The sequence below is a fragment of the Lolium rigidum genome, chromosome 6, assembly GCF_022539505.1.
Source record: "Lolium rigidum isolate FL_2022 chromosome 6, APGP_CSIRO_Lrig_0.1, whole genome shotgun sequence".
NCBI lineage: Eukaryota > Viridiplantae > Streptophyta > Magnoliopsida > Poales > Poaceae > Lolium > Lolium rigidum.
Window position 1 is genome coordinate 159,056,955 of NC_061513.1, and position 22,318 is coordinate 159,079,272.

Consider the following 22,318-nt stretch of genomic DNA (forward strand, 5'->3'; position numbering starts at 1 on the left):
TCCTCCTTCCGGCTATGATCGGTGACCCACCCACCATTGTGCTTGATGCGGTGAATGTGGTTTTTTCTCCTTCTAGCGTTGACTCTTAAGTGGAAGAATTTTATATTGGCATCACCTTCCTTTATATTCGCAATGCGAGAACTTTGCTTTTTTCTAGCCCGCTCTAAGATAGCAAGGCTAATGACTCCTCTCTTCAAGCTTGCCCTAAGGTCTTGTTCATCAAACGAGAGCGTCCGACTTTCTTGAGCGATGTCGAGATGAAGGATGACAAGAAGTGCGGCGTGAAGGATCACTTTGGAGTTAGAGAAAAGCCCACGACTCCACTTGCTAAGCCCCTTTGACACATTCTTTAGCTTGTGGAAAAGGTTTTGATAAGGTTCATCATGGCCGGAGGGCAAGGTCCAAGCTCTTGCAACCACATCATGGAATCCCGGGATGCCCGTCCAAAAAAATTCGAACTTGAAGGTTTTAGGCCTCCTTGGGCCACTATCATCGGCGAGGAGAAGTGGACAATGGTCGGAGAGGGCGGAGGAAAGGGCATTGAGGATATGAGAGTCAAAATGCAGGCCCCAAGCATCATTGCAAAAGAACCCATCGAGTTTGCACATTGTTGGATTATTCCTCTCATTTGACCAAGTGAACCGCCTATTTTGGAGGTGAATCTCCTTAAGTTCACAAGTGGTAAGGGAAGCTCGGAATCTATTTAGGCGGCTCCGGTTGACATTTCTCTTATTCTTTTGGCGGGCTCGGTAGATTTGGTTGAAATCTCCCATTGCTAGCCATTTCTCATCGCTTGCGGGCTTTTGGGCAATCAGCTCATTGAAGAAATCGTCTTTGCGGGCATAGGAAGTCGGACCGTAGACCGAGGTCACTTTGAAGGCGATACCCGTGAGTCGACTTTGAACCGAGGCGGAGAGGCAAAAATCCGTAGCTACGATGTTGGTAACGTGCAGCGCCGCGTCATCCCATAGCAGCAAAATGCCACCCCTAGTGCCAAGCGCAGGCCTCTGAGCGAAACTCTTGAGTCTGTAGCCTCCCAGGAAAGCCGCAGTGAACTGATCGACATTGCATAACTTTGTTTCCTGGAGGCAAACAAGATGGCAAGAGGAAGAAGCAATAATCTTGTGAATTGTGGCCTGCCTGTCCGGGTCGTTCAAACCCCTCACATTCCAGCTCAGAAAGTTTATATTGTCACTCATTTAGAACTTGCCGATGCTCAATGGAAGAAATCTGGAAGCAACAATATGCAACATGCGACACAGGAAAACTGACTGTCAAAGAGCAGAGGCACACAACAGTTTGCAAACAGAGATGGTGGCCGGCACAGACAGGGACAATAGTAGCTAACAACAGCAGCAGCAGTGGCACATACGCAAACTGCTGACTTACACACAGGCAGTCTTGGAAAGTAGATAACATCAGCTAACATAGGTAACAGGATAAACTCGTGGCCTTCACTACTTCTTGGCTGGCGTTTACACATTGGCAACCTGCGTTTCTCCAATGGTGCTGAACTGCTCGACTGCAGCAGTACCTCCGCGAGCCAGGAGGGCCTCTTCGACCTCCATGTCTCGGGCGTTGTCCAGCTTGAAGAGGATGTGCAGCGCCCGCACAACCTCCGCTGAAACCTGATCCCTGAACATGCGCACAAAAACAGTGAGGGTTTCCTCAGTGACAACCTCGCCGTCCATCACAATGCCAAGGTTCCTGCAAACCAACGCCTCTGCGTCCTGCAGAATGGGCCTGGACTTGCGCTTTGCCCTCATCCTGGAGCTAGAGCGGCGCACTGGGAAGCCTGTACGGTGGATCGCCAAAGTCTTCCTGCGAGCCGTGGGGCGGCGCGGGGGCGGTGAGGACAGGAGCGGTGCAGGTGCTGCCATGAAGAGAGGCTGTAGCAGGTCGTCCATTACCTGGCCCGCGCGCCACCTGCCGTGTAGCCTGCCAACTGCCGTGTCTATAGCTGTTCAAACAATCTGGTCCCGTTTCTTTCTGTTGAAGAGTATTTTTTAGACTATTTTGAAGGGTATTCAAGTTTTGTTTTTGAAGGTACAAGCGCTGTTGAAGTTTTAAGCAAAATCCGGTTTCTTTGGCTGTTATTTTGATCGTTGTCTTAAAACGTACTAATTCCACAGCATGGACAATACTGAACTTCCACTTCTCACACAGATTTCATGGACACTGAACTCTAGCCTTGGCCTTCTGCTGCATCTGCTTGTTCCATTAAGAGCCTTACAAAAGCAGTCCTCTCAATTCTCAGCAACATAGCACATCATAGACCAGTGCTTAAGAAGAGAGTCTGATAGCCAAACGGTGCCAGCTTGCTACCTCATAGTCTAGCGCCTGCTTGTTTCATATCTACACATCTACCAGAGAACACTAATACTACTAGAACAGCATGCTGCTTGTCCATTGGCATGCTGCTTGGCCATGACGGCCCACATTCGGCTCAGCGCTTCCTCTTGTTGCTTCGCCACCGCCTCAGGACGCACTGGACAGCTTCCTTCAGAGACGCCTTCCGTTCCTCTCGGAAGTTCCACAGCTCTCCCACTGGATACCTTGTGGTAGCACTGTGCTCATTGATTTCACGCAGTGCCTTCGTCACCAGTGAATATATTTCTTCGCCATGCTCTTCTTTTAATTCTCGAAGCTTGGCGTCATCAGCATCAATTATTTCCTAAAACACAGTATGCACTGTTAGAAGTCATATAAGAGGTAACACGACACTAAAAAAAACATCACACGATTGCCAGGACATCATCGTATAGCACATTTTATGCTCACAGATGATACAAAAGATGACTTAGTTCTACCGTTTCTTACCACTAGAAACTCAACACCTGTAAGCTATGGAAGTAGGAACATGTGTACAAGCAGTGGATTTTACAAATGAAGATTCTTACCATGTGTTTCCCACCAACCATGATAACCCTAAAAGGGTGCCATTCCGGATTTCTAATTTCAGCTTCCCACTTCGAACAAAGAATGGCAGCAGTAACTTCTGCATCCTCTTCCGACAACTTCCCTCTGCAAGCATTTGAAAATGTTTTCACGTCAAGCTCGCCCATTCTCTTGATCCCTATATGTGCTTGGCCACCTGAAAGATCAAGCAAGCCCTGTGGAGCATGCAGCAGATGGAAGGATGAATGGCCATAAGATCCGAAGAAAAATAGTAATAAATAAGTTAATCGCAACACTGAAGCAACATAACATTGCCTGTGCATTTTGGTCTACTTAGAAGAAACGTACATTTTCCAGCTCCTTCCGAGCTTCCTGCAACTCAGTGCTGCTTTTGCTTTCTTTAATAACCAGAGTTTGGTTAAGTGACTCCATAGCATCCAGTTCGTCCATCCTCTCTTGCAGTACTTCACCAAGTTTATTAATTTTATTCATAGATTCTGAATCTTCATGACCTGGCATGTGCTTCATCACTTCCAATTTGCCCTTCAGTTGTTGTATTTCTAATTCAAGCATCTGTTTTTCCTCCAACTGCTGTTCTAACTCCAGGATTTTGTTTAAAGCAGCGCGTTTCTCTCTCTGCAATTTCCATACAGCAATGCTAATATACAAGACATACTGTTCAAAAACCACACCATCATATCACACGAATGGAACCAGGACACGTACCCTCTGATCGTCCACAAGCCTCAGTACATCCTCATTAGCTCTCTGTTGTTGCACTGTTGCCAACTTAAGATGATTTGATTTACTAGCATTCTGGATCAAAGCAAAAAAAAATAAAGTTACAGAAGTTGCACACGTATCGACAGAGCCTAATCTTCTGAACTTTAGTGCCTTACATAGTATGTAAAATGGTATCAGACCCATAGATGCATGAATATGACCCATAATAAATACTAGCTCTCAGCCGAAAATAAATGAGTAAAAAGCAACACAGCTTACAGGACAAAAACTCATAAGGCCTACACAGCTAGGTCATCAAACTTATTGAGGAGGTGCGTGACAGGTAAAAATGCACACGGTAGCACAATGGGCATGTGGTCAGTGCATGTTAGTTTGCTGATGCACAGAACACCCCCAAATGCCAAATAGACAGTGCACCCGCTTTTCCCGGAATCCCAAAATGCGATGGTCCCACTTGCACCCAAGAGCGCTCGCCACTGCATGTGGGGATTAGTGGGGCCACTGGACTCCGGTTCAAAAGATGTAAGAAGGGTGCAAAAGATGAGATACAAGCCAATAAACCACACACCTTCTGCTTCTCCTGCTCCAGATCCCTTCTCTCATAATCACTTTTTTCAGAAAGGTCATCAAATTGCTTGGATCTTGCATTAAGTTCGCTTATCTTGGACTCTAGTTCTGAACGCAGATTCTGGTTTTCGTCGATGATTTTTTGAGAATGTCTGTGAGCTAGCTGCTGCATCTTCCGAATTTCTGGTAGTCATAAGTTTTACTGATTATTTAACAACTAAAACATGGATGTGCTGAGTGACAGAAAAACATGCATCACACATACACCGTACATGGATAAAGTAACGAAAACTAGCACAAACCTTCATTATACGCCTGGACAAGTTGTTGCCTTTGCGCCATCATCTTCTCAAGTGACACAGCTGTTTCCTTGTATCTAAATTCAAGCTCCTGTAAATACTGATTCTTGACCTCAATTTGGTTAGCTAAATTAGCTACAAGTTTATTGTCTTTATGTGTTCCTTCATTCTCAACTTCATTGATAGTTTTCAAGTCAGCATTTTTCCTCAAGTGGTCTCCAATCAGCCCTGGAGAGCTGTGATCTTCCGCCTTTGCAACCCAGCCAAAAAGCTTTGGCCCTTGATGCTGTTTTTGCTTCCAGCCGTTTCTCCCACAGCCTTCTGCCTCAAAGTATTTTTCAAATGCAAGTGCATTTCTGTAACCATTCCAGTCTCTTGCAAACTCAACAATAGCATTACCTGTATGACCTCTAAAAGTCCATAAAGGAATAACCTTCAGCGGGCAAAAGCATGATAGTGTTTCCTTCAAACGATTTCCACTTTCTCCAATCTGGCGCCCATCCTTCCATTCAGTAGGCACGTTAGCTACAACACCCATCCAGGGCCACGCATACTTCTCATTTCTATTTTGCAGAGGTTGTGGCTGTGGCTCGAGGGATTCAGAAAGGCCATTCTTCAAATATTTGGCAAGGGCACGGTGGGTTGCCTTATCTTTTGCGAGTCGATTAGGTGCTGCACCTACTCCTGAGGCATGCTGAACAAGATTATGTAGACTGTAATCTTTCTTGTTCTTTCCACTGCAGAATGGGCAACTGTAACTCTCACCATCGTTAGCTTTTAAATCTCCTGACATCAATCTTGCATAAATTTTGTCTTCATGCTCATCAATCTCAGAATCGCTGATTTCTGAATTGTCATCTGAATTATATTCCATTTTCAGAAAGGAAGGAAAACCTTGATTACCTAGACATGAAACAAATATTGTAACAAGGTAATAAATGTATTTTGTACCAGTCAACATTATGGAATTCCAATAAGGATATATATATGTACTTGTCATAGTAGAGAGGAATAACATTTTCTCAATAGTGATAGACTAGAAGTAGTTTCAGATATAACAATAGAAATGAACTTTAATTATATCAACTCTGAAGAAAACCTAGATATGTCGTATCAAATATCAACTCATATACGGATCAGCATATCATTACTTACTGTCTGAACCCTGCCCCCACACTCTTGTGTTTTTCTTGCGCTCTCATATAAGTTGCAGAAAGCAACATATTTAGCTGTTTATAAGTTGCAAACTAGTATGAAAGTCACACCAATGTCTTTGGTGTGGGTGCACCACACACACACAAAAAGGGTGCCTACCGCGAAGTAGTTCTGGTAAGCACAGCTTTCGCACCCGACACTCCCCAGTGTGAAGCACGCGCTAGACTGACCAGAATAAAACATTGCATTATGGCATTTTGTCGAACAGGCTGAGGGCTTCGGCGTAACAGGGGCAGGAGAGTACGAGGTTGTTGCCGAGATAAGTGAAAGGGCATGCAGCCGAACTTGATGGCACACAGGTGATGGCTAAGAAACATTCAGATCTAGAACGCGAACCTCGTCACACACTCCCACTAACCAGCAAGTAGAGTACCCTTTTAATCAGACTCAAGTGAAATGAGGATGTATCTTCCTTGCTACCGCAATACTGACAAGGCACTAACAATCTCTCCAGAAACCCTCCTGACCTCGACCTACAGAAAATCTCGCCAGGCGAAATATTCAAACTCTAGTTCATGCGGATCTCGTGGCCGCAACAAGAAGTTGCAAGGTGTGTCAAAAAGACCAGGAGCATTTGCATTGGGTGATTCTATTATTCCTTGTATTCACTGTAAATTAGATCTTTCTGGCTTTATATGCCGATTTGCAGTGTGCTATCAGATGAAGAGAAATCAGATGTCGAAAATGTCGTCAAGAAATTATGGCACATTTCTATCAGTTAGGTCTCTTCCGAAATCAGGCAGAAGAAACTGGCAGCGGCATCAAATGGAGGGAGGGAAGCCAACCTGAGAACTAGAAGCCCCACTGCCGATTCCTGGTGCTGCCGCTGGAGGCCGGGCGTCGCTGTTGCCGCCGCCCGGAGGAAGCGCGGAGGAGGAAGAGGCCTGGCGAGCACGGGGGGCGCGAGCGGGTAGCCCGCCTTCCCCGTTGCAGCCGCCGAGAGGAACGAACCTAGGAGGCAGGGGACGCGCCAGGCAGGTCGCCGACGGACGAACGGGACCAATTTTTGGGAACTTTTGTTGAGGGAAATACGTGTCACTTTTTTTTTTTGAAACAACGTGTCACATTTCTTTGATCCGAGTAGCAGTAATAGAACACGTACACACTCAACCGAGGGGACGAGTACATAACGACACGCGTCAACCAATTTGAACAAACACATAGAGAGAAAACAATGAACAGATCAAGAGCAAAATAATGTGAAAATTAATTATAAATGTTGACGACTCTCGTTTCATTGTTGTGACCCTATCGATTATGGTGGCATGCGGCTTCAACTATTGCTGTCTCTAACTTAATCTTCTTGTCAGCCTTTTCTAGCAAGACCGCTCACCTTGCATTGTTTATTTGGTCTCTATCTCTCGAGTTCGATGAAACCTTGGCGATAATCTTATCACTGGTGCTTCTTCGAGGCCGATTATACCGCAACGTCCCTCTCTGCTTTTGCTTTCTATTTCTTGATAGGACGTCCGATCGAGGCCATCGAGGAGGGCAGTGATCGATCTAAACAAAAGCGGTTTTATTAGCGTTGAGGTTCAGTCGGACTTGTCCCATTTTGCGCAAGTTTGGATCTTCGTGAAGCAATGCGTCATGAAGAATTTCCTATCGTCATTCGGGCTTTGAAACATCCTTAATAATGAGAAGGTTAGTATCCTGAATTAAACAAAGTGTAGATCATTCGATTAATCCTCCATCTTCTTGTTACTCTGGGGTCGACCGCGAATTTGCTCAAGATTTTCATGAAATTTGTTGCAAACCACTTGTATAGTAACCCCACCTATGCGACATAGCCGACTTTGTGTCATTCATTTTCGTGTAGTCTCGAAATCACTTACATTTATTGAATTGTATGCACCGGCCCACTTTGTTCAATTCGGCATATCCATCGGGCCACATCCATTGCCCATTCCTCATCCGCCATCCCCTCTAGCTGAGCCGTGTGGTGTTTCTTGCGCGGCTTCCCGAGTTGAGGCATCCGGCCGTGTGGAGTGGGCGGGGATAGGAGCAACTAGCTAGAGTCCTGCTGTGTGATAGAGCTCGGGAAACTCCTCTCTTAGTGATGGATTCCAGTAGCCCTATGTCTAGATACTCTAGATTGCACAAGAACTACTCTGGTTCTATATTCGAAAAAAACAGTGTTTGAGCTTCTGAAATGAAAATAAATAGGCAGGAAAATTGAATGAGTGGGAATAGGTGGAATAAGGTTTTGGTTGTGTTGATGTCTACCACCTTGTCGAATTCTACATGAGGTTATGCCTCCTTCCGTCGATGAAGTGATGCATGTGGTTCCTGTCCGTCTGTGTTGGGGTGGTACCCGAAGGTGTCGGCGCTAGAGAAGTTTGGATTTTCTCACCACCTTGGTTGCTACCTACCATGGATCCGCAGTTGATTGATGGATGTTCCCCAATATCATGGCATGTCTTTGCCGGCACGGTGTTGGAGTGTCATGCTGGAGTTCATTCGTGTCGCCATGTGGTTCTTTGTGTTGACTAGTGTGGTTGAGGTCTTGTTGGTGAGTGTGGGCGTGGTTTATGTGAGCTTGGCCTTGTTGTTATAAGTTTTTCTGATTTTATTCAAAAAACTGAGCACTCTCCTCTTAATTAATAGATGAGGTAAAACTTTTAGCTCCATTTAAAAAAAATGACCCTGACCCAACCAGGTACAGAGTCGAGAAAGAAAAGTTTGGTGGTGCATGTCTGCGTGAACAAAGGCACAAAGCAACTTATTCTGATGGATATAGGTCACAGACTGTTCGCTGATGCTGATACTCGAGCATAATTATTCAACTTGCTACACAGATGATCGTGTTCACTAATGATACTGCAAATGGATTATTCGACTTATTACAGATATGAATAGTGCTGTCTAAACACTAATGACGACACTGCTACTGCTAGAAGAGTACCACAGAGCAACAAGAACTAACTGGGCGGCGAATAATTAGGCTTGACGCTTCCTCCTGTTCATTCGCCACTGTCTCATGACGAACTGAACAGCTTCCTTCAGAGACGCCTTCCGTTCTTCTCTGAAGTTCCACAGCTCTGCCCTGGTGCTACCGTTATTCTCATTAATTTCACGCAGCGCCTTTGTAACCAATGCATATATTTCTTCACCGTGCTCTTCTTTTAATCCTTGAAGCTTCGCGTCATCAGCATCAATTATTTCCTAAAACATGGGATGCACAAATGGATCAAATAAGGTACCCCAGGTAATGATTGTCAGTAAAATCATGCTCAATAGCAGTATCCAAGACGAAAAACTCTAGTCATGATAATGTTAGAGCTGCATCTCGCAGTCCCATCTTCTTCTTCTTCCTCTCACTCTCTTGTTTCTCTCAAGAACACCCACGCACACACCCAAGGAAGAAGAACAATGCTTTGCCTAGAAAACCTCCTTCGTGATCACCATGGCTACATCGTATTTGCTGGTGCCTCAATGGCTGCCTTTCCATTTACGCGATGCCACAATTTACACAAGGACTGAACTACCTGGTCACCTGCCACTAACTCCACCACTCATACTATGATCCAATGCATGCAGCTATAAGCTATTCTTAAGCGGCACTAACAAACTTGACCTGACTGGCTGACTCACATGCATATGCACCTAACGGCCTAGGACATGCACGAAAACTTTCAACATCTAGCCAATCTTCGACTAACTACACACCTAATTACATGCAAGATGCAACGAATCAAGATTAAAAGCTAACAGATAACGCATGCCAGTAACAAAAATGCAACTGCGAAACATAAGGAAGAGAAGATACATCTCAACATTTAAAAGAAAATTAACAAATGTAGCAGGAAATGCTTAACTCAACATTGGCAATCGACTGGCAATCGACGTATAGAAGCAGTGGTAAAAGATGAAGATTCATACCGTCTCCTTCCCATCAACCATGACAACCCTAAATGGGTGCCAGTCTGGATTTTTTATTTCAGCTTCCCACTTGGAACAGATAATGGCAGCGGTAACTTCAGCGTCCTCTTTCGACAACTTCCTGCAGGCATTTGAAATCGCTTCCAGATCAAGCTCACCCATCCTCTTGAATCCTATATGCGCTCGGCCAACTGAAAGATCAAGCAAGCCCTGTGCAATATAAAGAAGATGAAAAGATGAATGGCCGTACGATCTGAAGAGCAATAAGAAAAACAATCTCATCAGTGAAACAACTTATTTCTAAGCATCGCAGAACTGGATCAACTTAGTAAGAAGGTACATACATTTTCCAGCTCTTTCCGAGCTTCTTGCATTTCAATATTGCTTTTGCTTTCTTTAATGACAAGAGTTTGGTTAAGTGACTCCATTGAATCCAGTTCATCAATTTTTTCTTGCAGCGCATCACTCAGTTCATTGATTTTGTTCTTTGAATCCAAGTCTTCATGACCTGGCATATACTTCATCACTTCCAATTTTCCCTTTAGCTGCTGTATTTCTAATTCAAGTGTCTGTTTTGCCTCCAACTGTTGTTCTAACATCAGAATCTTGCTTAAAGCTGCTTGTTTTTCTCTCTGCAGTTTTCACATAGTAAGACTTGTATTAAAACATATTGTTAAATAACCAAAGTATCATATTGCACCAAAGGAACCAGGATACATACCTTGTGTACTCTCACAAGTTTCATCACATCCTCATCAACTCTCTGTTGCTCCACTGTTGCCAACTGAAGGTGGCTTGATTTAATAGCATTCTGATTCAAGCAACAACGAAGTTACATAAGTTGCGTGAATGTTTACAAGTGACAGGGTCTCAGAGACATTCTGCACTCTAGAAACTTAGCACAATATGTAAATAACAAACCAATAAAATGCATGCAGATTCATCATAAATTCATAATAAGAAAAGTTGCCAACACCAAATAAACAAGAACAACAGGCACAGCAACTTCTAGGGTGTGCGCAACTAGGTCACAGAACTCAATCATTGCCCAAATTAGACACAGAACACCATCATTGCCCAAATGTACCAGCGAACTTGTTTAAGCATGAGGAACGCAAGAATGCACATTGTAGCCTTTCCACGGACATGTGACAGTGACTAGTCTTTTTTTTTTAGAGAAAGTGCGGCTCTTTATTTAAACCTTAACATCAGTACAAATAGCTTGCCGGATCAGTTCCGGAATAACATCATGAAAAACAGCAAAAATAGAGTTCTCACAAGATCGAGCTAGCAGGTGTGCTGCACCACTCAAACCACGTGGAATATGACGAAATGAGCATGACGAAAAGGAAGCTGCGAGCTGTTTGATATCTGCTACCACCGCTCCCATGGCTGACCGATCCAAAATCTTGCCATCTAGCCGTTGGATTAGTGATAAGCAGTCAGATGCCATGGTCACATGTTGATGGCCTTCTGCTTGAGCAAACTGAATTGCACGCCTCATCGCCAAACATTCTGCAAGTTCAGGTGAGGTGACCTCGTCGCGGTGCTCACTGAAACCCGCCAAAGCACCTCCCTCGCTCATCGAGGATCACTGCACCTGTACCCATCCGTCTAGAAGTTGCAAAAATGGCGGCATCAACATTTATCAAAACAGTGCCGGCTGGCGGAGGGGTCCATCGAAGAGGTGATGAAACTGACCCACAGCGAGCAGCTCGGGGCTGATTGACACAATGCTGAACTACCATATCCACATAAACTCGTGTCTTCTCGACAATTCGCTTTGGGTGAAGAAAACCATCAGCATTTCTTGCACCATTTCTTGCCTCCCATAAGTGCCAGATCATGATTGTAATAGCAGTTGCCTGAATATCCGTGGAGCGATTCAGAATATTGAATAACCATTGGTGTGGAGTTCTGAAGAAACGGCTCTTGAGCGTTGATATAAACTCTTCATCTCCCGGCAAGCAAGCTTAGAGAAACCTTAAAAGTTGGCAGGTAATGATGGATCTTTGTGAACTTGAGCTCATTTGGGCAAGAGCAATTTATTAAATTGAGAAAGCCGAGACTTGAACCCAAGACAACTACTCCGATACCATTTTATGGATGCAACTTATCTCTATTGCATAGCCCAGTGGGCAAATATATAGTACACAAGACACTGGGGTAGAAGGAAGGAAATACTGACTCCTAGACTAATACTTACTGATACTCCTTAACAGATAGAAGAAAGTCCACTTCTCGTCCTTGAACTCCTGGGAAAGTTCACTTTTCGTCCTAAAAGTTATTTTTAGTTTAGAGCGGACCTTGACTCTCGGAATAGTTCATTTTCATCCCTTTTCGGTTGAGTTGAGAAAATCGCTAACGTGGAAAAAAGAAACAATTAGACAACCGAATTGGTTTTGAACCAGACCAAGATCAAGCTAGCTAAGATGTCAAACCCAATATCTTAATTCAAAAAAATTGAAATCCATGTGGCCAACATCTTAATGCAAAAAATTGAAATCAGTGTGTCCCCGAACCAGCCTCTCGCTCGATTTAGCTCTCTCCCAATTCAATCGAAGTGTCGTGCCATGAAAGCCCGCTTGCTTTACCTAACAGCATCGTCTTGCCTCTCTGCCCTTGCACCATTGCCTTGAGGTTTTTGCCACCCATGGTAAATATTTGCGCCGGAATAAGGACTAAAGGTGAATGATTTGGAAAGTTCAAGTTTCATTTTGAACCAAACAGAAGTTCTAGGACCAAAAGTGAACTTCCTCTAGAGTTCAAGGACCAAAAGTGGACTTTCTTCTAACAGATATAATGTCCTTGTAGTTAACTTGCAAAAATGTATCTTGCATTCTTGCTCGAGAATACAGAAAACCATTCATTTAAGTATTGTTGGTGGGTGATCTCAGACAGATGGGCACCTTCAGAGTGCGAAATTATTGATTGGATGGTGGCGGCAAATCAATGCTGGACTGTCGGCCGTCTCAAGCGCTGGAGCCTGCCGCGCCCTAGCATGTACCAGCTCTGCGACCAGTCCACTAAAACAATCTCCCACATACTCACGGACTGCGTCTTCAGTCTTCACCCTCCAAGCCTGCCACAGAGTGCTGCGCCAGTTCTCCCTCAAATCCGTATTTCCGCAGCCTAGTGACCACTCCAACAGCTAGTTCGAAAACGCTGCAAACCGCGCCGGTGCGGCCAAGAAGATATCTCAATCTCTGATCATCCTTACAATGTGGCGTCTTTGGAGGCTGCGCAATTGCCTCTTCGACAATGCTTCCCCTGACACCCAGCCTTTGACCGACTCACAAAGTGAAGCTCTGGATGCCTGCTGGCACAAAGGGTCTACTCCAGCTGCTGCACACGCTCAGCCCCCTGACTGACCTGTTTAAGCATGTTAGGTAGATGTAGAACTTGCTTTTTTCTTGCCTTTTTGGTTGTGTTTTTTTTTTTGAACAATGTCTGTGTTTCTGTAAATTTTTGTTCCTAGCTTTCGGTTAGGTTATTTCTTGTTCCGGTTTTGTGCCAGTTTGTAGGACTCATGCCTTCTCAGTGCTTTCTTTCAATGCTAAACGATGCAAACTTTAAAAAATAGGTGCATATTTGAGAAAAAAATCTTTCAAGGTCTACGGGGGTACAGTATGGAGCATGTGGCCAAGTTACCACTATGTATACATAGTATAATGACTTCATATTAGCATTATCGTAACCAAAAGAGGGTGAAAATCCATGGAGCCAGGTGGGCCTGCTCCTCAATGGTGAAGTTCTATGACCTATTCGTGCCCACCTTGCAACTTGTGCCCATGGTGCAATTTACTCAAAATAAACATGAAACAGCATTAAAAGAGGCAAGGAGAAAAAGACAACCAGTAAAGCAATTCTCTTACAATAGTTCGAGGGAGCAAAGAAGATGAGGTACAAGACACCAAGAAATCACGAACCTTCTGTTTCTCCTGATCAAGGTTCCTTCTGTCGTAACCACTTTTTTCAGAAAGGTCATCAAGCTGCTTGGATCTCTCATTAAGTTCGCTTATCTTGGACTCCAGTTCGGAACGCAAATTTTGGTTCTCATCAATGATCCTTTGAGAATGTCTGTGAGCTAGCTGCTGCATCTTCCGAACCTCTGGGAGTAATTAAGTTTATGTGATTAGTTAGTTGACAGTTGAAGACCTGGAGATGCTGATGAAAGAAATACATGCATCCTGACATGTATACCATATAGAATAGATAAGTAACAAAAACTAATACACCTTCATTATATTTTTGAAGAAGTTGTTCCCTTTGCCCCATCATCTTCTCCAATGATGCAGTCGATTCATTGTATCTACATTCAAGCTCCTGTAAGTGCTTATTCTTTACCTCAATTTCATCAGCTAAATTCGCTTCAAGTCTGTCATTTTTACGTGCTCTTTCATTCTCAAGATCGTCGATAGTTTTCAAGTCACCATTTTTTCTTAAGTGGTCCCCAATTAATCCTGGAAAATTGTAATCTTCAGTCCTTGCAACCCATCCAAAAAGCTTTGACCCTTGATTCTGTTTTTGCTTCCAGTGTCTTCTACCAGAGCCTTCTGCCTCAAAGTAATTTTCAAATGCAAGTGCATTTCTGAAACCATTCCAGTCTTTTGTGAACTCAACAATAGCATTCCCTGTATGACCTCTAAAATTCCATAGAGGAATAACCTTCTGAGCGCAAAAGCGTGATAGTTGCCCCTTCAAACGATTTCCACTTTCTCCTACTTGACGCCCATCCTTCCATTCAGTAGGCACATTAACTAGAACACCCATCCAGGGCCACACAAACTTCTCAAATCTATTTGGAAGAGGTTGTGGCTCTACAGCAGCAATTACCTGTGGCTGTGGTTGTGGTTGTGGTTGTGGTTGTGGTTGTGGCTGTGACTTTGGAGGGTTTGCAGAGCCATTCCTCAAATGCTTGGCAAGAGCACGGTGTGTTGCCTTATCTTTTGCCGCACGATTAGGTGCTGCCCCTACTCCAGAGGCATGCTGAAGAATATTATTTAGATTGTAATCTTTCTTCTTCTTGCCAGTACAGAATGGGCAACTGTATTTTTCACCATTCCTAAACTTAAAATATCCTGAAACCAGGCGTTCATAAGTTTTGCCTTCATACTCATCAATCTCAGAATCACTAATTTCTGAGTCTTCCTCTGAAGAATATCCCATTTCTCAAAAGGAAGGAAGATTTCGATATCCTAGAGAGGAACAAAGACCAAAAACAGAATTATCAGTGTATTTTGTTGTGTCAGCCAGTATTGTGAAATGCCAATATGATACCAGGAGTGTTAACAACCACTTGTTTGATAGGTAGCTAACAACAAGCTGTTTAGAAGTTGAGACAAGATAAAGTTATCCTGAAAACCAGTTATGTTACTCAGAAAAATAAAAATAAAATTGCGCCCCCAATTCCACAAAACCCAATTGAACTTCAAGTGCAACCGGATAAACCCTTACAACAAATGCATGTCAAAATCACCAGAGAAGGTAAGAAAATAAATAAAAGCTAGCTAGTCGATGCCAAATAATTAAAGGAGACCTAGTAAAAGTATAAGCAGCAGCAAAACAGATCGAAGCTATATGCATCAACCGATGCAGAGGCCAGGGGTTTATCCTCTTTTCCAAGTAAAACAGAAGAGATCGAAGGGATGATGGAACAACACCAGTGTGGAGTGTGTGTGGATTATTATGCTCTGAACAAAACAGATCGAAGCTATACGCATCAACCGATGCAGAGGCCAGGGGTTTATCCTCTTTTCCAAGTAAAACAGAACAGATCGAAAGGGATCATGGGACGCCACCACACCGCTGTGGAGTGTGGATTACTATGCGCCGTAGAAAACAGATCGAAGCTGCAGAGGCCGGGGGTTATCCTCTTTTCGAAGTAAAACAGAACGGATCGAAGGGATCATAGAACACCATTAGACCACTGTGCAAGGAAGTGAGCGAGGAGATAATGCAGCAAAGGAAAGAACCTGAGCAAAACGCATGGCACCTACCACCGACCAAAAACCACCACCAGAGTTGCTACTACGGATACTTGCAGGTGCGCTAGAGCAGATTGGCCGAGAGTACCTCAGGAGGCGGCAGCGCAGGATCTGTTGGACCTGATGTTTCTCCTGCTCGGTAGACCTTCAATCCTTGATGTGTGCGGGAGGAACCGGCGGCGGCGTGAGGACGGGGGCCGGCGGGAGGGCGGAGGAATCTGCCGCCTGCGAGTATGCTCACTGCGTCACTACTCACTGGCCAGCCGCCGTATTCAACCTCCACCTGGCTGATGAGCGGAGGGGATCGGATGTGACAAGAAGGGCAGGAAACCGAGAAAGGAAAAAAGCGACTGGCAGGCCAGCAGGGAATCGCGGATTCTTTATTACTAGTAGTCTTTATTACTATTTAGTAATAATAACTGGTGAATAATACGTGCACCAAATTTAACATGTGTACCGACAGCTGACATCCTCGTACCTAATTTTGCATATGTACCCAAAGTGGTAATGTCACCTGCAAAGTATCCTGACATTGTCTCTGCTAAGACAAGAATGGTTCTTCCGTTGTTCTCTGTTGGCAAACGTAAATTAAGCCACACATGCGCCTTATCCGGAGTACAGGTTTCTAACATTCAAAGCACAGTTAAGAGCATCTCCAGCCGCGTCCCCCAAACCGTCCCCCAAACCGCGCCGGATCGAGCGTTTGGGGGACGTGTTTCGTTCGTGCCGCGTTTGGGGGACGTCGCTCCCGTACCGCGTCCCCAAACGCCGCCCCCAAACATTTAAAATAATTTTTCTAGCATTTTTATTTCAATTTCCACAAACTAATACATAATTTGGAACATGGTTTACACGAAAACACGGTTTGGAACATGGTTTTCCACAAACTAATACATAGTTTGAACCATGGTGGACACAAATATAAAATATTGCAAAGAAACTAAACCTAACTAGGCCGTGCATCGAAAGTTTCGTGTGTTCGGCTGCTAAGAAAGAACACTCGAGGGCACACCCAGTCACCTAAACCGGAAAATCCAGCGGGAGGATGGTGTCCTTGTTGGTTCTACCGATGAGGCGAACGAGCAGAAACCTCCGTGCACGTATTCGCTGCGAAGAAACAACACTCATTCGGCCGTCCTCCTCGTCGGTGCCGGTCGTCGTCCCTGTCGACGTGGTAGTCCCGGAGGCGGCGCCTCTCGTCGAAGACCTTGACTTTCATGTCCCTGTTGCCGAAGTAGGAGAACACGAGGATGAAGCCGGCTTGGAGGCCGTGGTGGCGCGCGAACTTCTCCCAGCCCGATGTTGAGGTACATCTTGCCGCGCGCGTCGTAGATCGCCTTGACGATCCACCGGCGGTAGCCGCACGAATGCTCCCGCAGATGCATCGTGCGCGGGCGTACGCCGCCGACGTACTCGGCGAAGGAGTCCGGCAGCCTCTGGATGCCGCGCGGGTCGCCCTTGAGGACGTGGACGAACTCGAACAGGACGTCCGGCTCCACGTCCATCTCCGACGATGACGATGATGAAGGCGGCGGCGTGGAAGGCGACGGCGAGCGTTCAGCTGCGCCGCGGCCACGACCACGACCACGACCACGGCCGCGGCCGCGAGGTCCGCCTCCGCCTCTACCAGACATAGCGTCGAGTCTTGTTGAGAGATGGTGGCGGCTAGGGTTTGGGAGAGAGGCGCTAGGGTTTGTGTGTGAGAGGGACGATGAGAGGCGCCCCTTTTATAGGCCGGAGGGAGGCGGAGGAGCGGTGGCGCTCATTAACGCCGGCACGCAGAGCTAGGCGCGACGGGACGCGTCGCTGCGCCCTCTCGCGGAAGCTGCACCGTCGGCTGCGCGCCAATAACTTCCGTCGCGAGGTAGGCGACGGTTAGGTTTAAATTAATTGTGCCGCCGACGGGTCGGCCCCGCCACTCCCCGCCTCGCTTGTCGTTGTGTCCGGCGTCCCCGGTGCGTCCCCGTGGGACGGGGACGGGCTCGGGGCGCCGGACACCGAATGGGGGCGCGCCGGACGAAAAAGGGCTTTGGGGGACGCGGCTGGAACGCTTTTTTTGTCCGGCGCGCCCCAAATCGCTTTGGGGGACGGTTTGGGGGACGGTTTGGGGGACGCGACTGAAGATGCTCTAAGCATAGTGTGCAAATATATATATCGTAATAAAATCTGTGTTAGGAAACGTAATTTAGGCCACACCTATGCCTAATACATCGTAAACAAAAACACTCAACATGTGATAAATCACATATACATATAAATTTTACATCACATTTAAGCCTTATTTGGTACTAAATTATTTTAGCGATTAGTCGAGATAATACTCTAAAATATTGTGTGAAATCCCTATCTTCACTCAATCCCCACAAAAGCGCACATGCGCCCTATATGGAGTACATGTTTTGCAGCACTCAGAGCACACTTCAGCATAATTTGCAAATATATCGTACTCCAAAATCTATGTTAGCAAACCTAATTTATGCCACACCTAGGCCTAATACATCGTAAAAGAATACTGGACATGTGACTAAATCACATAGACATATAAAATTTACATCACATTTAGGGGTAATTTGTGAATATATTTTTATATCAATAATCTTGTGAGATCTATCCATGGAACCTAGTAATCAACAAGTAATTGTCACTTCAATATTGAAGACAATTATGTTATACGGTTTAGCGACGTTCTTGAGGATTAGTAGCATTTCAAGGAAATGATGAAAGAGTATGCCAGGATACGCAATAACTGTCGTGGATATGGAATGCATTTATAGAGTAGACATGGGATAAAATAAGAGCTAAAGGCAGAAATAATTTACTAAAGGCATTAATAATGTAATGAATACAATATTCTAGCATAAAGAACTTTTTCTAGGTTTGAGATGAAATATCCCACCATGCATTTTTTTCTTCTTGTAGATAGCATCTACGTTTTTTTTAAAAAAGGTGCCCTCTATTTTATTTATTAATAGAGTTTTGTTCCTCGTGCACCCGAAGACCCAATTTTACCCATTTAACCATAGAAGACCATTTTTCTAACTGGAGCAAGAGCCCATGTAGATCAGGTGGCTAAATAATGCGCAAAACAAGATCAGGTGGCTAAGAACGTTGGCCCGAGCCACCCGAGACCCCTCCAGTTTGTGACCGCAACCGTTGAGGCCCGCACAAGCCCGTTGTCATCAAGCTCGAGAGCGACGACGGTGACTCAGGGTACCCACCGGCGGCGGCAGGAGGCGAAACCAAGCCCTAGGGTAGGGTTTGGTTAAATTTGTTTAACTTTATTTTAGGTTTATCTTGCTCATTAGGGCTAATATTTTTGTAATTGCCTGTTTAGGGCCTATATTTAATTAAACCACTATTTAAACTAGTGTTTATTTTAATTTAGCTACCACTTTTCTGGGTTAGCATGTTTTGGTGACCGTGTTGGGCGTATCGCATGAACCAAAATGGAGAGGAGGACACCGGTCTATCCACCTCCATCCATGCGGCGATCCAAATGGACCAAATCGAACATGAAAGTTGTCTGATTTAGGTGGCCTCGTTAGAGTTGAGCTTATTAAGTGTAATCTATTCAATCGTATGCAAGATATTTCCTCGAAAAACAAATCCGGAAAGTACTAATCTGAAAGAAACACACGAAATTAATCGCAAAAGAGTGACACGAAATTAAGAAATTGCGCGACTTGTGATATTTCGTGGACCGTTTAAACTGCAGACGTGTACGAGCCCAAACCAAAAAAAAAAAAAAAAAAAAAACCGGAGCCCAGGCCCGGCAAGCCGACGAGAATTCACAGAAAATAGCCCCCCCGAACAAATTAAATCCTCATCGCCACAGCCACAAGAGGATAAGACGCGAAAAACACAGGCAAGGAAGGCAACAAGTCGTCAGCCATGGCGCTCTCCCTCTCCACCTCCTTCCTCCCGACCCCTGCCGCCGCCGCCGCAAAAACCCTCCGGTCCGTCGTCCCCTCCCAGGTACTCACCCTCACGCATAAAACTCCATAGTGTATGGCTCTGGATTGGGGTAGTGTTGTTACTCTGTATCCTGTGCGCGCGTGCGTGCAGAGTATGAGGTGCTCGATGCGGAAGAAGGGGCTGCATCCGGAGATCTTCCAGGACGCGAAGGTGTACTGCAACGGCGAGCTGGTGCTGGTGACGGGGGGCACGAAGCCGGAGTACTCGGTGGACGTCTGGTCGGGGAACCACCCATACTACGTGGGCGACTCGTCGGCGCTGGTGGTCATGGACAGCCAGATCGAGAAGTTCCGCAAGAGGTGGGGGCACGTCAAGGAGTACTGGACCAAGGAGCAGTGGCTGGAGATGCACCCCAACGGCGACCCCGAGTTCGAGCCGGAGGACGACTGAGACCCGCAAAATGACGCCGCTGCCTCTCCTCCTCGTCAGCTTCTTCGTGTTCGTCTTGCTGTTAATTCCCGAACTCAGTTATACTTGTAGTTTTGCTTGGGTTGATTTCCCATTTGTGCCGTATGCACGCGTTCAGTTGATGGATTTTGTGCATCTGGGCATTGCATTTGCATTGTCCTAGAGGTGTTCGAGTAATGTTCGCAACGAGTCTAGTACTCTAGTATACTTCCAGTTTGTGTCAACGTTCTGCTTCCTCTCAACACTTACCCTTGATATGAATATGAATATGATGCAGAATATGGTCGCTGCACATTTACGTTATGCTTATCGAAGATGTCTATTTCACCATCCAGAGTGGTAATTCGGAGCCCGGGAGCTTCGCATCAAACACCCGGTTTCCAGATTGTATTCCACTGAAAATTCAGCCAAATGGAAGTTTACAGGTTCCAGTCTGCCTTTATGTTCGATTAGGCTACAGATATGCATTTGTCTGAGATTTTTTTTTTTTTGGCATTTTCATTATCTAAACTGAAATCTAGATGATGCAAATGCTAAAGAAATCAACACATCGTAGAATGTATATATGTTTCTCTCGTACTCAGTAAGCTAAGCGTGCAGACTGCAGTCTAAAAGCATGGGCAACCCGTTAGCATCTGATCGACTTACAAACCTCTCTTGTTGCCCTTGCCAGTTGCCACGATGTTACTTCCGTTGTGTTTGTTCGTGCAGAACTAGCTAGATGATCAGTTAACAGGATAAATTATAACCATCCTGAGGATCGCATGCACTCTATACAACACTAGTGCAAACACTCCACGAGTTGATGTTTGATTCATTCATTTGTGGCACTGTCTTTTATTATTATTATTTGAGGCACACAATTGACAGAGCTATATTCAAAGTTTTGCTAGAGTAATGAACGGTTATTTTGCATTTTGCTACTCCTCTCCCCCTAGGACTACGAGTCCAACCGTCAAGGAGTAGTAAAAATTATCAAATGCAACATGATCACAGCATAAACCTACTACTATACTGCTATTGTGGTGCACCTTACAAGTTGCAACATTCTACTCTTAGTGAAGGGGTGAATGGGGGTAGCGCGTCCTAGTGTAGTGATACTTGTGAGAAAGACCTCGAAAGTCAAGACAGCTCGGGCAAATCAAGCAGTACCAGTGGACTAGTTCCGCTGAATTGTTGAAACCCTGATATCTTTCCGACACCCACAAGCATGACACTGTCCGGTCCTCACGCAAATTATGTACGCGAAACCACAAATGCCATCACAAATGGTCCGGTGAAATAATAGGTTAAATAACTTAACACGGTTCAGTCATCAACAAAGCGCCTGTAGCTCAGTGGATAGAGCGTCCGTTTCCTAAGCGGAAGGTCGTAGGTTCGACCCCTACCTGGCGCGATTTTTTGGTTTGAAGTTTTTTACTGCCCCCTACCCGCTACTAGATTTTTCGTGTTTGATGATTTTGCTTCTTCTCCTATGTATGTTATCGTACCTCTGATTGCACTGAACATTCATGCTGATATCATGTCAATCAGAATTTTATAGTTCGGTTATCTTCTCTTTTAAATAATCGAATAGGATTTTGAGAACCCTAACCCAAAAAGGGAGCAGGATCTAGCGAGAAGCTACATGGAAAATAATCTTACGGTACATGATCTATAAATTTAATTACATGAAGTAATTCTTAAAATTAACATTTTCCCCCACTAGAGTTAAACAATTATGGCATGATCAGCAGTTTATCTACTTGCTCAACCTCGGTTTAACAGGCATGAGTAGTCCAGATCTAAAAGCAGACACCAACTGTTAAAGATGGCATGGTCTAGCTATATCACCTCGCCAATAGACACCGCCAAACTCTGGTCTCCGAATCAACGACTAAGAGCATCTCCAGTCGCGTCCCCCAAACCGTCCCCCAAAGGGATTTGGGGCGCGCCGGACAAAAAAACGTTCCCAGCCGCGCGCCCCAAAGCCCTTTTTTGTCCGGCGCGCTCCGATACGGTGTCCGGCGTCCCGAGCCCGTCCCCGTCCCACAGGGGACGCACCGGGCACGCCGGACACAACGAAATGAGAGGCGAGGAGGCGTGGGGCCGACTCGTCAGCGGCTCGGACGCTCAACCGCCACATACGTAGCGACGGTGCGGTTGCCGGGAAGCGGAACCGTCGCATTGGCAACCGCGTCGACGACGCGCCAACCCCGCCGGAATGGAGCGCCGACTCCTCGGAAGAGCAACCGCCGCTCTCTTCGACTTCGCGCCGCCGTTCATCCGCGCTCAATAAGACCCGTACGTACGCCGTCATTCATCCAAGCCTCCATCCGACACCTCCGGCGACGATGAGCTACA

At 45.5% G+C, this 22,318-nt stretch overlaps 3 protein-coding genes and 1 non-coding gene across 4 annotated transcripts; 2 read left to right on the forward strand and 2 right to left on the reverse strand.

Annotated features, from left to right (window-relative positions):
- Positions 1-2,149: 2,149 nt before the first annotated feature.
- On the reverse strand, positions 2,150-6,614 carry LOC124661301 (protein INVOLVED IN DE NOVO 2-like). The gene is made up of 7 exons (XM_047199168.1): positions 6,509-6,614; positions 4,512-5,411; positions 4,211-4,392; positions 3,625-3,714; positions 3,247-3,534; positions 2,901-3,113; positions 2,150-2,674 (listed from the first exon to the last, which is right to left on the reverse strand). The coding sequence occupies exons 2-7, from the start codon at positions 5,380-5,382 to the stop codon at positions 2,447-2,449; spliced, it is 1,872 nt and encodes a 623-aa protein (XP_047055124.1). The 5' UTR covers positions 5,383-5,411; positions 6,509-6,614; the 3' UTR covers positions 2,150-2,446.
- A 1,824-nt stretch (positions 6,615-8,438) lies between these two features.
- Positions 8,439-15,917, reverse strand: LOC124665081 (factor of DNA methylation 1-like). The gene is made up of 7 exons (XM_047202484.1): positions 15,681-15,917; positions 13,844-14,803; positions 13,535-13,716; positions 10,327-10,416; positions 9,950-10,237; positions 9,606-9,815; positions 8,439-8,888 (listed from the first exon to the last, which is right to left on the reverse strand). Exons 2-7 carry the CDS (start codon positions 14,772-14,774, stop codon positions 8,664-8,666), a joined length of 1,926 nt encoding a protein of 641 aa, XP_047058440.1. The 5' UTR covers positions 14,775-14,803; positions 15,681-15,917; the 3' UTR covers positions 8,439-8,663.
- A 3,498-nt stretch (positions 15,918-19,415) lies between these two features.
- On the forward strand, positions 19,416-20,284 carry LOC124666425 (50S ribosomal protein L31-like). Its single transcript, XM_047203761.1, has 2 exons — positions 19,416-19,567; positions 19,658-20,284. Exons 1-2 carry the CDS (start codon positions 19,484-19,486, stop codon positions 19,955-19,957), a joined length of 384 nt encoding a protein of 127 aa, XP_047059717.1. The 5' UTR covers positions 19,416-19,483; the 3' UTR covers positions 19,958-20,284.
- A 1,014-nt stretch (positions 20,285-21,298) lies between these two features.
- TRNAR-CCU lies at positions 21,299-21,371 on the forward strand. Its single transcript has one exon. It is a non-coding gene; the product is annotated as a tRNA-Arg (tRNA).
- Positions 21,372-22,318: the final 947 nt, after the last annotated feature.